Source organism: Candoia aspera, chromosome 3 (assembly GCF_035149785.1).
Source record: "Candoia aspera isolate rCanAsp1 chromosome 3, rCanAsp1.hap2, whole genome shotgun sequence".
Classification (NCBI taxonomy): Eukaryota; Metazoa; Chordata; class Lepidosauria; order Squamata; family Boidae; genus Candoia; species Candoia aspera.
In genome coordinates this window covers 37724233-37738080 of record NC_086155.1, presented here as the reverse complement: position 1 = coordinate 37738080, position 13848 = coordinate 37724233, and the positions used below count along the sequence as shown (strand labels likewise).

The following is a 13848-nucleotide window of genomic DNA, read 5'->3' as shown; positions in this document are numbered from 1 at the left end:
GATGACACGGAACGCCGTTACCTTCCCGCCGAAGCGGTACCTATTGATCTACTCACATTTGCATGTTTTCGAACTGCTAGGTGAGCAGGAGCTGGGACTAGCAACGGGAGCTCACCCCGCCGCGCGGTTTTGAACCGCCGACCTTCCGATCGGCAGCTCAGCAGTTTAACCCGCAGCGCCACCGCGTCCCTTCACTTTCTTATAGTGCATGCTTTATTTTTCATATACTGTAAGTTAAATGAATAAGGAGATGGTGTGCCTCATTGGCATGTTTCTTCCCTATTTTTGAACCATATTGGGTTTTTTTCCATTTTTTTGAAAAGCAACATGAACCATATTCTGCTTTAACTCTTGCCTCTTGATCATAATATAGATTCTTTAGTAGGCAGATGAAGAGATGCAGCACACCATGTGTACAGCTGTGTCTTGACTGAATCCAGCCTAAGCACTTCTACATATGCTTCTTACAAATACTATGATCTCTAAATTATTCATTGCTTAGTTGTTTAGTCTTTTTTTTAACCACTGAATTTTCAACTGTGCAGAGATAGCTTTTATCTTCTGCTTCTATTAGCTTTCTCACACAAAAACAAAAGATAAGATGGAAAAACAAACAAAAAAAAGCAACAGGGAGTAAACTCTGGAATACAGTTAGTGAAGAAACTACCAAAGCAGCAAAAAATTGATAACTTCCTGAAAGTATTGAAGATGAAACATGTAAATAACTCCAATAATAGAATAAGCTCAGTGCATTTGTCAAATAGATACAATGAGCTAGAGTGGGACTTGCAAACAATGAGCAAGGGTTAACAAGTATTACAACTTACTTTCACCTTTTGTGATGACTGGAACGCTCGACTTCCCATTTAACTATGATTCATAAGCTTTTGCTTAGAAATCTATTTTAATGGTGCGAAGCATTCAGTACAGAGAAAAAGTTGCGAATGAAAATTCCTACACATTTCTACAATAAAAAAATGTCAGTGAAGCCAAATTCCACCACCACCCCCCGCCTCCTTAGGTATGTGCCCCCTCCTTCTTGTGCCAGCAGATGGCTGTAACAGTTTTCTGTGGATGGCCTTGGTGCTGGAAGATAGTCCAAACAAAATGATTCACATTCCAACAATGCTCCCTCTTCCTGCTGGTCGACACACAGGCGGACACACGTTTCACCAACATGGATGCGAGTACGATAAGATGTTCTGGAAACATTTGATCAGGGAGCATGACACCTTTCAGAAGGAATTGGATTTCCAAGATCCTCCCTCCACTTTAATAGCCCCTCTACTGAGGCTGGTGCTGCTCTTTCAGCAGCTGCATTGATTATAAAAAGTACTGATTTCATCTCCAGACAAAACTCTGAATACCTAACATTTATAAAGGAAAGGATGGACTCTTTGAGGGAGGCATTTACTGTATTTATTAAAGTTTATTGAGACAGATTAGTAGAGATTGTGGTAATACAAACTCTGAAACTGTAAGAGTGAACGACCTGCTATGAACCAAGAGAAAGGCTCTGATCCTAACCTCAAATTGAATCAGAACGATGATTAAATTCAGAATGAGTCTTCTTCCAGAAGTAGATGAAACAGAGAGACTGGAACTAAAAACAATTACTTCAAAACAATTTGATCACTCTACTGATTATCTACTGACTATATGAGAGCCAGTTTGGTCTAGAGGTTAAGGCAACAGGCTAGAAACCAGGAGACTGAGAGTTCTAGTCCCGCCTTAGGCATGAAAGCTCGCTGGGTGACCTTGGGCCAGCCCCTCTCTCTTACCCCAACTCACCTCACAGGGTTGTTGTGGTGGGGTAAATAGGAGGAGGAAGGAGTATGAGGTATGTTCCTTGCCTTGAGTTATTTATAAAAATAATAAAGGCAGGATAGAAAATAAATAACATCTGTCTTTGAGCCAATTCCTCTGCTGATTTATTAGACCTAAAATGGCTGCAAAGTGAATTTGGCTATGAGTGAGTGTTGTGGATGTTTAAGAATCCCAAAATTCCTACTATGCAATTTGAAGTGAATATAGTAGTATAGAGCAGGTTTTGCTTTTAGGTGAGTATTTGTCCTAACAGTTAGGAACTACGCTGAGATGAGGAATAGGTCTCTAGTGTTTTATTACTGCTACATTAGACAGAAAATCCTAACAAACTGAAGAAGCGTGGGAAAACCCAGACAGATAAACCCCAAAAGTCAAGGCGGGTCTGTTCTGTGTCTCTTTGAATGGCTGCTCAACTCCTCACTACTACGCATGCGTTTCCCCCCCTGGATAGGGGCCCCCTCCTGCTCACCATCAGTGCTCATGACAGTATTTCCTCCTAACAAGCGAAACACTTTGGGGGTGCCCTTCAGATTTTTCTAAGATGGGTATTTTGTGAGGAAAAAATATTTTACTTTTGGACTACCCCACCAATAAGATGCTGTAAAATCAGGAAGAAATGCTAAGGCTGTAAAAAAAATCCTAAGAACACTGTTCCAGTGGTGTCCTTGACAAGAGCCCTTTGAATAAATAGCCTCTGATAACTATTGGTAGCAATATGACTGAAGAGCCTTTGGAAACAGATTTAATCGACTCCTTTGGACCTTTGCCAGGCTGTGAACAGGACAGCATACTGAAAAGATTAAATTAAACAACACTGCTAGTATATGTGTAACAGCTGTACCAATAATTGGTTTAGTTTTTCCCACCCCTTAGATGGACACAATAATCATAATATGTTATGCTTTTTTAAAATACATTTTGATTCATCAGAGAATCTAAAACAGAATGGGAAACAAAAGGGAACTGCTGCATTACATCCAGGTTTCAGAGAGGGACAGCCATAGAAGCTGATACTGATTGTATTGCATATATTTCCAGTGTTCTTTGGAACTGCACAAAAACCTGAAACAGAGGATGTAGAATGATACCCATTTTAGCCCAGATTTGACCTCATGCAACTTACGGTATGCTTAAGCTGTGATTCAGGAGCAAGGTTTTACTGCCCCAATGGCTGAAGCGTTCCAGCGATACACTCGTCACCAGCTGTAACTAAACCTGTTACCTTCATGCCTTGGGTGACCCTACTGGGAATATATACTCTTGGCATACGCACCTGATGTTACTTGCTAGTCCCTCCCAGGAACACCCCCTGCCACAATGAGGCAGCTCAGCAGGGCTTGCAGATAAGCAAAGTAAATTCAGAAATAAAGCAGGCAACTCAAAATTATAGTTTGATTCAGAATGCCAACAGGCAAGAAGTGCTTTCATAATATCTTTTGCACTATCTTGGCAAAGTCCAGATCAAATCAATACTCTAGAATTACTACAGCAGGAAAAAAAATGCAGCATAAGGGATTACTGCAGTATAAAGAGACAGGCAACCAAATGCCCAGCAAGGTCTTAAGGCAGTTTGACTCTATTTGTTCATTGCAAACAGCTGAAAGTCAATCAACCTGATTTGCAATGGGGGTTGAATAATTTCAATTACAACTGTATGCAGTAACTTGGACCAATGTATTAGCTTCCCTATTTACAGATTTTGGTAGTACTGAAGTATTTCCATGGGAATGGGAGTTTGCAATAATAATTTCTATTTATAAAAAACATAAAAAAAAGGAATGTGCCTTCTATCGACCTATTAATAATTAATTAATAATCCTGTGTATTGTTACCAGAATATACGCTACTCATTTAAGTGAGAAGCTAGTGGGTTGGGTAGAGGCAGTATACATACCGATGGACGAGCAGGCTGGCATTCCCATATAGTTCAAGCCATGAAATTTTTTGGTTGAAAAATATATAGCAAATCCCAGATCAGCTTAATATTCTGCCTTTATAGATTTTAATTCTGCTGTTGACTCAATATCCAGGAACATATTATGGCCAAAAATAAAGGAGTCCTTCATCAATCGATTTCACTCTTATTATTGCAAAAACTTCATGATAATTCAAGAATAAAAGTTTAGTGTTTTATACAGGGCCATTATACTAGGGAAATCTTGACTGGTAAAGAAGTTAGGCAGGGCTGTATCCTGATTCGTATACTGTTCAACCTTTTTATAAATCTGGTTTCTTTCTTCTTTTTTTACATATAATTTTTATTGAAAAATTTTACATAGATAAAAGATAAACATGAGTATACATAAAGAAAAGTTACAGAATGAAAAAAAATAAAAGAAAAAGAGAGCCAGTTTGGTCTAGTGGTTAAAGTGCTGGGCTAGAAACCAGGAGACAGAGAGTTCTAGTCCCACCTTAGGCATGAAAGCTGGCTGGATGATCTTTGGCCAGTCCCTCTCTCTCAGCCCACCTCACCTCACAGGGTGGTTGTTGTGGGGAAAATAGGAGGAGGAAGGAGTATTAGGTATGTTTGACGCCTTGAGTTATTTATAACAATAATAAATTAAATAAATTAAAAATAAATAAATAAAAGAAAAAGTGAAGAAAGCAATGCAGTTAAAGAAAAACAAGGAAAAAGATAATTAAAGAAACGGCTTCTGATCTTCTTTGCAGCAGTTACAAATAAAGTTATAATCTCCTCCCTCATTCAAATTACGTTACAGAGATCACTTCTGTCTCATAATCTACCCCTTTTTCAATCAATCGACAAATTACAATTTAACTTTTTTTCTGTTTTCAGCAAAAAACTCATAAAGGTTTCCAGTCTTTTACAAAAGTACTTGTTGTTTTATCCCTGACCAAACAGGTCAGTTTTGCCATTTCTGCTAATTCTGTCATCTTTACAATCCATTCTTCCACTGTGGGTTTTTCAGTATTTCTCCATCATTGTGCATATAATAATCTTGCTGCATATATAAAATCCATATTTCATAAGTCTTTTCTAAATGATTATCCATAAAACCCAGTAAGAAAAGTTCTGGTTTCATCTCAATATTTATCTTTAAATTATTGGTATCAGCATACAGGTAGTCCTCTGTTACTGACCACTTGTTCAGCAATGGTTTGAAGTTGCAGTGGTGTTGGACAAGTGGTACTTCCTACCGGTCCTCAAAGTTCCAGCTGTTGCAGCATCCCCATGGTCATGTGATCATGATTTGGGTTCTTGGCAACCAGCTCGCACTTACAATGGATGCAGCGTCCTGCAGTCACATGATCACCATTTCCAACCTTTCCTGCCAGCTTCCTACAAGTAAAGTCAATGGGGAAGCCGGCAGGGAAGGTTGCAAGTCACTCTGGTAAGTCCCCCTGCCTTCCTGTGTACCGTGCTGCACCTCCTTCTCTCTGCCTCCCTGTGCTCACACGGACCTGTGCCTTCTTTCCCTTGGTCCTCCTGTGCTCACGATGCACCACAGCATCCCCCTTCCCCACTCACATGTGGCCTGCATGGGGCCTCCCAGGGCTTCCCCCACCCCCATGCAGCAACCCCACACTCCTTAAGTGGGATTCCCACCACTTCCCTCTTAATGGCCCACGCGTCTTGGGGTTAGAACAGCAACTGGGACTGCCTGGATTGCCATCACTAAATGGTGCAGTCAGATGACATTGCACTTTATGACCGCATCACTTAGCAACAGCAGTCCCAGTTCCAATTGCTGTCGTAACCTGAGGACTACCTGTATATATTTGTATCCAACATTTTTTTGCTTTTTCAAAAGTTCACCATGCGTGATAAAATGTCCCCTCCTGTTTTTCACATTTCCAACATTGACTAGAAGTATCTTTATACATCTGAAATAATTTCTCTGGTGTCATATACCAAAAGTACATCATTCTATAAAAATTCTCTCTTAAATTATGACACAATGTGAATTTCAGTCCTTTTACCCAATTTTCTCCCACTGATTCATCTTTATGTTATAAGCAAAATTCTGAGCCCTTTTTATCATGCAGTCTTTAACTTGTTCTTCTGTTTCATATCTCAACAAAAGTTGTACATAGCTCATTTTCAAATTCTGTCTTATGTTGTTCAATTCTGTTACTTTTTATCTATATTAAATCTTTCTCTTAATCGTTCATATGAAAACCATTGAAAACTAAATCCCTCTGCAGTCAGTTGTTCTCTTGACTTCATCTTACATTCTCCATGTTCCTGTACTAACAAATCTTGATATGTTAACCATATCCCTTGGCCCATTGTTTCTTTTCTGTAAAATGCTTCTTGTGCTGAGACCAATAAAGGTATTTTTGGGCACAGCCTGGGCTTGTATTTATTCCAAATTCTTAATATGGCACTTCCCTCATAATGATTTTTAAAATCTACATTAACTTTAACTTTATTGTACCATAAAAAGCCATGCCAACTGAACCTCAGGTTGTGTTCTTCTAATTCTAATATTCTCTTGTTTCTCAGAAATGCCCACTCTTTCATCCAAAGTAAACAGCAGGCTGCAAAATACAATCTGAAATCAGGCGATCCTAGTCCTCCTCTTTCCTTTGCATCTTAAAGAATTTTATATTTAACCCTTGGTTACTTCCCCTGCCATATAAATCTAGATAAATCTTTTTGCCATTGTGTAAAAGGTGCATCATTTTTCAAAATAGTTATTATTTGAAATAAAAACATAATTTGGTAATATATTCATTTTCACCACAGAAATTCTTCCAAACAATGATATTTGCAACTTTTCCCATCTTAGTAAGTCCTTGTTAATTTCATTCCATACCTTGACATACCTAGTTATTTAGAAATAACATACATTTCATATTAGTCATAACAATGCCCAAATATTTTGCTTTTTTTTCAGTCTGAAAACCAGTTTTTTCCGTTCCTTTTGATCTTCCATGCTCATATTTTTTGTTAACAACTTTGTTTTCTCCTTGTTAAGTTTAAATCCAGCTAACACACCAAATTCCTTCAACTTTTCCATGAATATATTTATTCCCTCCATAGGATTTTCCAGAATTAAAACCAAATCATCGGCAAATGCCCTTAATTTATATACTTCTCATTTAACCTTCACCCCAGCTATTCTCAGTGTGTCAGCAGAGAGCCACTTTGCCTTATTTTGCTTTTTTGCCTTTCAGAATATTTTTGAAGGTTTTCTCTTTAATGTCACTAATTCCAGTCCAGACTTCTTCAGGCACTCTGTCTAATGTAATACATTACCTCTATCCTTTATCTCCATCACATAATCATATGGATGATTGCTGAGGTTGTCTCTTGTTGGTTGGATGATTTTATTTGTTTCTTTTTAAGTTTTAATTTTTTGAAGATTTAGTAATCTGAGCCACAATCAGGATCAGATGTTGTTGTTGTTGACTAAATAGAGCTGCTCCATCTTTGCTGGCAGAAAAAGTAGTTGATTTGAATTTGGTATTATCCGTCTGGTGATATTCATGTGCAGTCATCTTTTAAATTGATGCAAAAGGATATTTACTATCAACACTGAGTTTTCTTGGCAGAACCCTGGTCTGTCTCCAACTTTGTTTTGTTTCCCAAGGTCTAATTTCCCTATTACTCCACATGCTATTTTGCTTCCTACTTTATTGTTCCAGTCTGTTTTTTTAGTGTTGTGTTGGCAAGGTATTCCCAGTAACCATAGAACTGTACAATTTCTGCTTCTTCTGCATCTGTGTTTGGAGCATAGACTTGAATCACCATAATATTGATTGGCTTTCCTTGGATTTGAATCAAGATCAGTCTATCATTTGGGGAATGGAGGGGTTATATAACATGTACTGACTTGGGCATCCTTTTGTTAATAAATGCCTACTCCATTTCTTCTGTGATTTTCTTGTCCATAGTAGAAATCTGATGCTCCTCTGATGTGAAGTCACTCATTCCAGTCCATTTCAGTTCACTGATTTCCAGAATGTCAATATTTAATCTTGGCATTTCCATTCTGACAATATCGAATTTGCTTTAGTTGGATTACATTATTTTGTAGCATCACACTCTTGCTCCTGATCACATCAGCATCTGCTATTCTTTGGCTGTACTCCAGCTACATCATAAGGACCAATGCTACTTATACTAGCCCTCTTCAGTAGTTCACTGGATACCTTCCAACTTGGAGGGGGGGGTCAGCTTCCAGCATCATAGTAACATTGTCCTGCTTGTGAATATCTGTTTGTTTTTCTTGGCAGAATACTGGAGTGGGTTGCCATTTCCTTCTTCAGCAAATCATATTTAGTTGGACCTCTAATCTGTGATCTGCCCATCATGAGTGACTTTTCTGGGAATATACACTCTCAACACTAGAGGTCATAGTGTCCTTGGGATGCATAAGCTCTTTCACCCCTACAATGTATCAGTCCTTGAAGATGTGATTCAATCTGTGGTGTTAGTATTTCTGACATGGTATATACAGTATCAAGTACATAATGTATCTGAAACTAGAAATTAAAAGAGGTATCAGGAAAATATGTAAAGAACATACTTCGAGATAGTGCTGAAGTTCCATTAATGATTTTGATGGGAAAAATTGATTTTTGGGGGGGTAAGTAGATCCCATGGAATTTGATCACTACAATATGAACATAGCAATTCTGTGTACAATATATAGATATAGATATAGATATATATTAGTGCCCTGGAGAAAATAAGACAGTCTAAAATTTGAGTCCCAGTACGCTGTTCTTTCCAGTAGTGGAGATAAATATTTAAGCCTGATGGATACATATAATTGCCAGTCAAACAGGATATGAAAAATATTTTCAATATCAGGCGAACCACATATACAGTTTCTCTTGTAATATGGAATGTTGTGAAAGCATCCATATTTGGCCATTGAATCCAACAACTCAAGTCTTGTTCTGCAAAAAGCCCTTCTAAAAGATTGGGGCAGACTCACAGAGAGTTGTTTTTCAAGTTGAAAACTTGTTTTGTTAATAGCCAACCACTTTAAAGATCTGTTTTTGGCTAAAAGCTCCAAGTCAATTTGGGCACCTAGGTCCATGACTCTCTGCATAAAAATTTTCCTTGCTTGTGGGGCCCTGGATAATAAGTGCTGAATAGAGAGCCCACAACGTGAAATGTTCATATTGAAGGCTGGGGCTTTAAGTTCCCAATATATTGAACAAACTGGGGTATCCTGTAAAGGTGACTCTCTCATCTGATTACTGTCTCCTTGTACTATGATCACATATGTATGTATTTTATTTTATTGTTTATTGTTGTATTCTTATTATTTGACTATGCTTTGTTTATATTTGTTTATACTTTAATTCTATCATGTTGTATTGATACGGTCAGTTTGACTAATCAATAAATAAAATGATCACTACAGATTCAGTCTAGATACTTACCTCATTTTATTTTATACCTAATATTATATCATGTCCCCATTTTCTTTTTGTCTGTATGGTAATTTTAATATGTAATATGTAGTAGGAAAAATTAGTGCCAGTATCCCCCACCAATTTTCAGTATTCTAAGTTTCCATGTGTAACAAAGAAAAAAAGGAATATGAATGGTTATCAGAACCATCAGCCAGGATTTTTGAACTGAATTTTTGGCTTGTGCTTCAGTCACGGAGAAGCATAAAAGGCCAGGTTTATATGCCTTTTGGAACAGCAACTGATAGCTGTTTCCCTGATTGCAGGAAAAATAGAGTTTACCTGTGGAATTAGTACAGGTATTACTAAAATGTCAAACATAGCAAATATTATTACATTAATAATTGGGTAAAATTTCTTTGAATTTAGGGAACTGATTTTTTCTATCAAAGGGTTGAAAGTCTTTCCCAATATAATTTTAATCTGCATAATCTGTTATTTGCACAGAATCCCGGATGTTACCCAGTAGAACTGGAGAGAAGTCCTCGAGGCTTTGGGTTTAGCCTTCGTGGAGGGAAAGAGTATAACATGGGGCTATTTATTCTTCGACTTGCTGAGGATGGGCCTGCCATTAAAGATGGGAGAATTCATGTGAGTATGTGTTAGCCCTAGTTGGTTAGGTCATCTATTGTTCTTAAAAGCTAATTTGCTGATATTTTAAAATACAGTTCCATGTAAGAATTGAATTTTTCTTAAATGTGCATTTATACAGTTATTTTCAGACATCAAAATACACCATGTTTACTCTCACCCAGCTTTGGCAGTAGGAGGAGGGAATTCTTGAGACAGAAATGTTAAAATGAACCAACAGTCACGAAAGTGCAATTATATTTTTGTGAAAAGATATTAACAAAACATAAATGTCTAAGATTTCAGAGCAAATTCACTGGAACATAGTCACCATTTTTAAAAAATCCACTCTCATGTGAAAGGAAAAGTGATATAGTGACCAAATTCAAGGATTGCATGGGAGTTCTGTCCAGACCTGCTGTGTTCGGTCCATATAATAAGGGTATTTAAGAATGTAATGCACTTTATATATTTTAGTATGCATATTTATCAAGTGTAGCCCAGTATTGGAATGAAAGTAGTGCATTAAGCATCCAATACAAATGCACTTTTTTCTATAACATTATCTTAATGAACTTTAGAGAAAATCCTATGTTTTCTGGAAACTCTTTTCTTTCTTGTAGAATAACTGTTCATTGTAGTTACTGAACCAGATGCTTCTCTGTACTTGATCTCAAATCTGCCAATGCCACTGCAAATCATTGGTTACTCATCTTTCTTAGGAATATGCTTCACATTTTATTGGCTGGTGTGGTACTGTCATTTCTTGAGGTTCATGTAGTGGTCAGGCGTAATCTATACAAGTACCATAATACATGAATCATCAGTGCTAACATGTTCTTTTTATTGTTTTGCAAGAATATATCTGCATCAGAACCTTGCTGTTAAGTTTGCAATAACTGAAGCATCCTTAACTAAAGAAATAGAAATTACTGATAGGAAAAATAATAGAATTTAATATGATGGTTCTCAGAGTGAGGATTACATTTCAAGTTTATAAGCTCACAGTTAGAAGTATTGAGAGTCTGATTTTTCTCTTTTCCCCTGCTCTTCGGCTGGGCTGTAGAGCTGAGGAGTACAAGCTTAGCTTCATATTTTAACATTTAATTCTTGTTCCATGTATAGTGGACAGTGTTTTATAGAGAGAAAATAGAGAGTAAGTATCAAGGGCTGAGATTCAGCCTGTTCTTTTGGACCCCACTAATTCCTGTATATTGCATTTGGATCCAACCTCCCCACCCCTACTCTCCAAAGTTTTTTTTTTCCTTTCCAGAATCCCATCTTTTCAGAAACATTCCCCAGGTCCTCTGATTGCCATAACAAATAGGAAGAATTTATGCATAATTCCTTCTATTATGTATTTACTCTAGCTATCTGGAGTGTTATCCAGGCCTTCACATTAATTTGTACAATTTAGGGCAATAGATTGCCCTTTATATAGCCTCTAGGTCACTTCCATCCTCATAAACTAGGTCATAGCTAGCCTGTGGTATCACCATTCAGCAGCCTTATGTAGATTACGGTTCATAAAGCCTGAAGCTTTTTGAAATATCTGGAGAGTAACTCCGAGGGGTCCCTGCCGGTGATCAAGGTTTTATTAAGAAGTAAGTGATGCTATGGATTCTTCTAATATTTGTGGTAATGTCAGTACTATTAATTGGCTTTCAATTAAAAATGATAATGTAAGATAGAATTTTTAAATAAATAAGTTATAAACAAAATGCTAACAAGACAAATACTCATTGCAACTTAATGAAGATGCTTTTCTCTGCAGGTTGGTGACCAGATTGTTGAAATCAATGGTGAACCAACACAAGGGATCACCCATACTCGAGCCATTGAATTGATTCAGTCTGGAGGAAATAAAGTTCTTCTTCTTTTGCGACCAGGGACTGGATTAATACCAGATCATGGTAAGGTGGGAGCCAGCTGTTGAGTGTATCAGCTCAGTGCAGATGTATTTATTGAATAACTAGATGTTCAGACTCTAGAAAATTATGAATGCCCTATTTAAATATGTACTTACAAGTTGGATTTCACCTTGTAGCTACTGTTTTCTGGATAGCTTACAGTGACACCTAAAATAATTCAACAATAACAATAAAAGTTAAGGTTGTGCAATGTAAATGTATTGTGTTAGACCACACAACTTGATGAATATTTCAGAAATATCCTGGATGTGTATAGATCACAGTAAGAATCTAAGAACACAGGAAAGTAAGGACACCCACAAGACCATTAGTGCAGGGCCAAGGAAGCTGCTTGAGGAGAGGATTCAAGAATTGAAATGGTGCCACTGAAGACTCCCTCTTGTCAAAAGCCATCTATCCCACCTCACTTAGCAAGCATCTGGGCAATGGCCTTAAAAATTTATCTTAATTCCAGCAGTATATGTGGGAGGTGATTAGAACTTTGATTTAAATGTTCATTTAAAATACTCTTATCTTGATTTTCCACTTTAAAAGCACTCGAAGCTGTGTTAGGTACCTATCGTTCAACAAAAAGGACAGTGTAAGCTTCTCAACATACAATTTATGCATCTTTTTTATGTAAGACAGCCTCCCCATCGCTGACACAGGAAAGCATATACATATAGCTAGAAAACAGTTTTATTGTGTCTTCTCACTGCTTGTTACATCAGATAAAAGCTACTGGACTGTCTCTTCTCTCTCTCTCTCTTCTCTGTTTTTTTGCTTTATTGGACCAATTATACTTTTTAAATGTATGTATTAAAAAAGAGCAAAGCCACCCTATACTAATCTTAAGATTTCTCCAAATAGACTTCCTTAACCTGGTGCCTTCCAAGTGCATTGGAGATAGAGACAACATCTCTAGTGAAAATTCTTAACATCCCTCCCTATACTGGTTTGGAATTCAGGGAGCTGTAGTCCCCAATGGATCTGGAAGGTGCTGGGTTGTGGTAGGCTGTCCTAAAACTTTCTGATGGGAGGCTGAATTTGGAAATAGTCTAAGTCAGTAGAGAGACTCTCTTCTCTCTTATACTCTTACACTCTGCTTGTGAATTATATATTTCTTTTACTCTTTGCTGTGATTTTGGTATATAGTCCTGGGCTTTTTCTCTTCCTCCCTCAGGTTTGGCTCCTTCCAGCTTGTGTTCCTACGTGAAACCTGAGCAGCATTAAAGCTTTCAGTGCTTTCTTTGGTCTTTCCTTAAGACTTGGTAAATCTGCATGCATTGTGATTAGCCACTTTTTATTTGCTTTGAATAATAGTTTTTCACTTTCTTAGTTTTCATTTGACATGATTTGCGATAAGGGTAGGCCACAACTAATGTAGAAGAATCAATTTTAGAAGCCCTTAATTCCACATAGTCCATTATCCAAGAACTGGAAATTACGCAAACCATTTGCTGTACCAGTAAAATCATTTTTTCCACCCTAGAACATTGTGTGCCATTAATGTATTTTTGATTAAAGTTCCTGCATACTTCAGCATCATTGTGAACTTTTGTCTCCTTTTTGACAGTCCTACTTTTCCAAAACCTGAGAATGAAATTCTAACTCCAGTACATAAATGAGAGGCAATCATTTCTCTCTTCCCTCAACAAGAAAAGTTGGTGAACAAAAGAACTGAGTAACTGGTGGCCATCCTTTACTTAGCCAAACTGCCCAATTTAGTTAAGATGTTGTGCCCTGTTGGCCACATTTGGGACTCAATTGGCCCTGCATACTTGCATGTCTGAGGGATAAAAATCTGTAATTCACACAATGCTGCAAAATGGAATTGAGTGGTAAATAAATTAAAACTGAGGTCATGTATAAGGAAAGCAAAATAGATATGCTGATAATAACATTTGCAAGAGAAAGAAATTAATTTATTGTTTTAATTGTCATACAGAAAAGGTATAACTGAAATTGACTAAAAGGCAAGTGAATGTAGTTTCAGAGATTTCATGTTGCAGGAAAAAGAGCTGAGACCCAAAGACCAAGTTTCCAGAAGGAATGGTTATCCTGTATTAAATGAGTTATTAGCAAAATAATTAACATTGGAAATAAAAATTTTCTTATACATAAATATGTTGGTTTCCTATAGTAT

General features: G+C 37.2%; 1 protein-coding gene across 2 annotated transcripts in view; it reads left to right on the top strand.

The window, feature by feature from the left end:
* The window catches only part of MAGI3 (membrane associated guanylate kinase, WW and PDZ domain containing 3), a 145838-nt gene that overhangs the window by 127300 nt on the left and 4690 nt on the right, over positions 1 to 13848 (top strand). Inside the window, exons 19-21 of one of the 2 annotated variants that reach the window (XM_063297418.1) lie at positions 9670 to 9813; positions 11567 to 11705; positions 12886 to 12973. In XM_063297418.1, coding sequence (XP_063153488.1) covers positions 9670 to 9813; positions 11567 to 11705; positions 12886 to 12935 — 333 coding nt within the window. In that variant the 3' untranslated portion in view covers positions 12936 to 12973. The remainder of the gene's footprint in view (positions 1 to 9669; positions 9814 to 11566; positions 11706 to 12885; positions 12974 to 13848) is intronic. The other variant, XM_063297417.1, reaches the window with a different exon arrangement.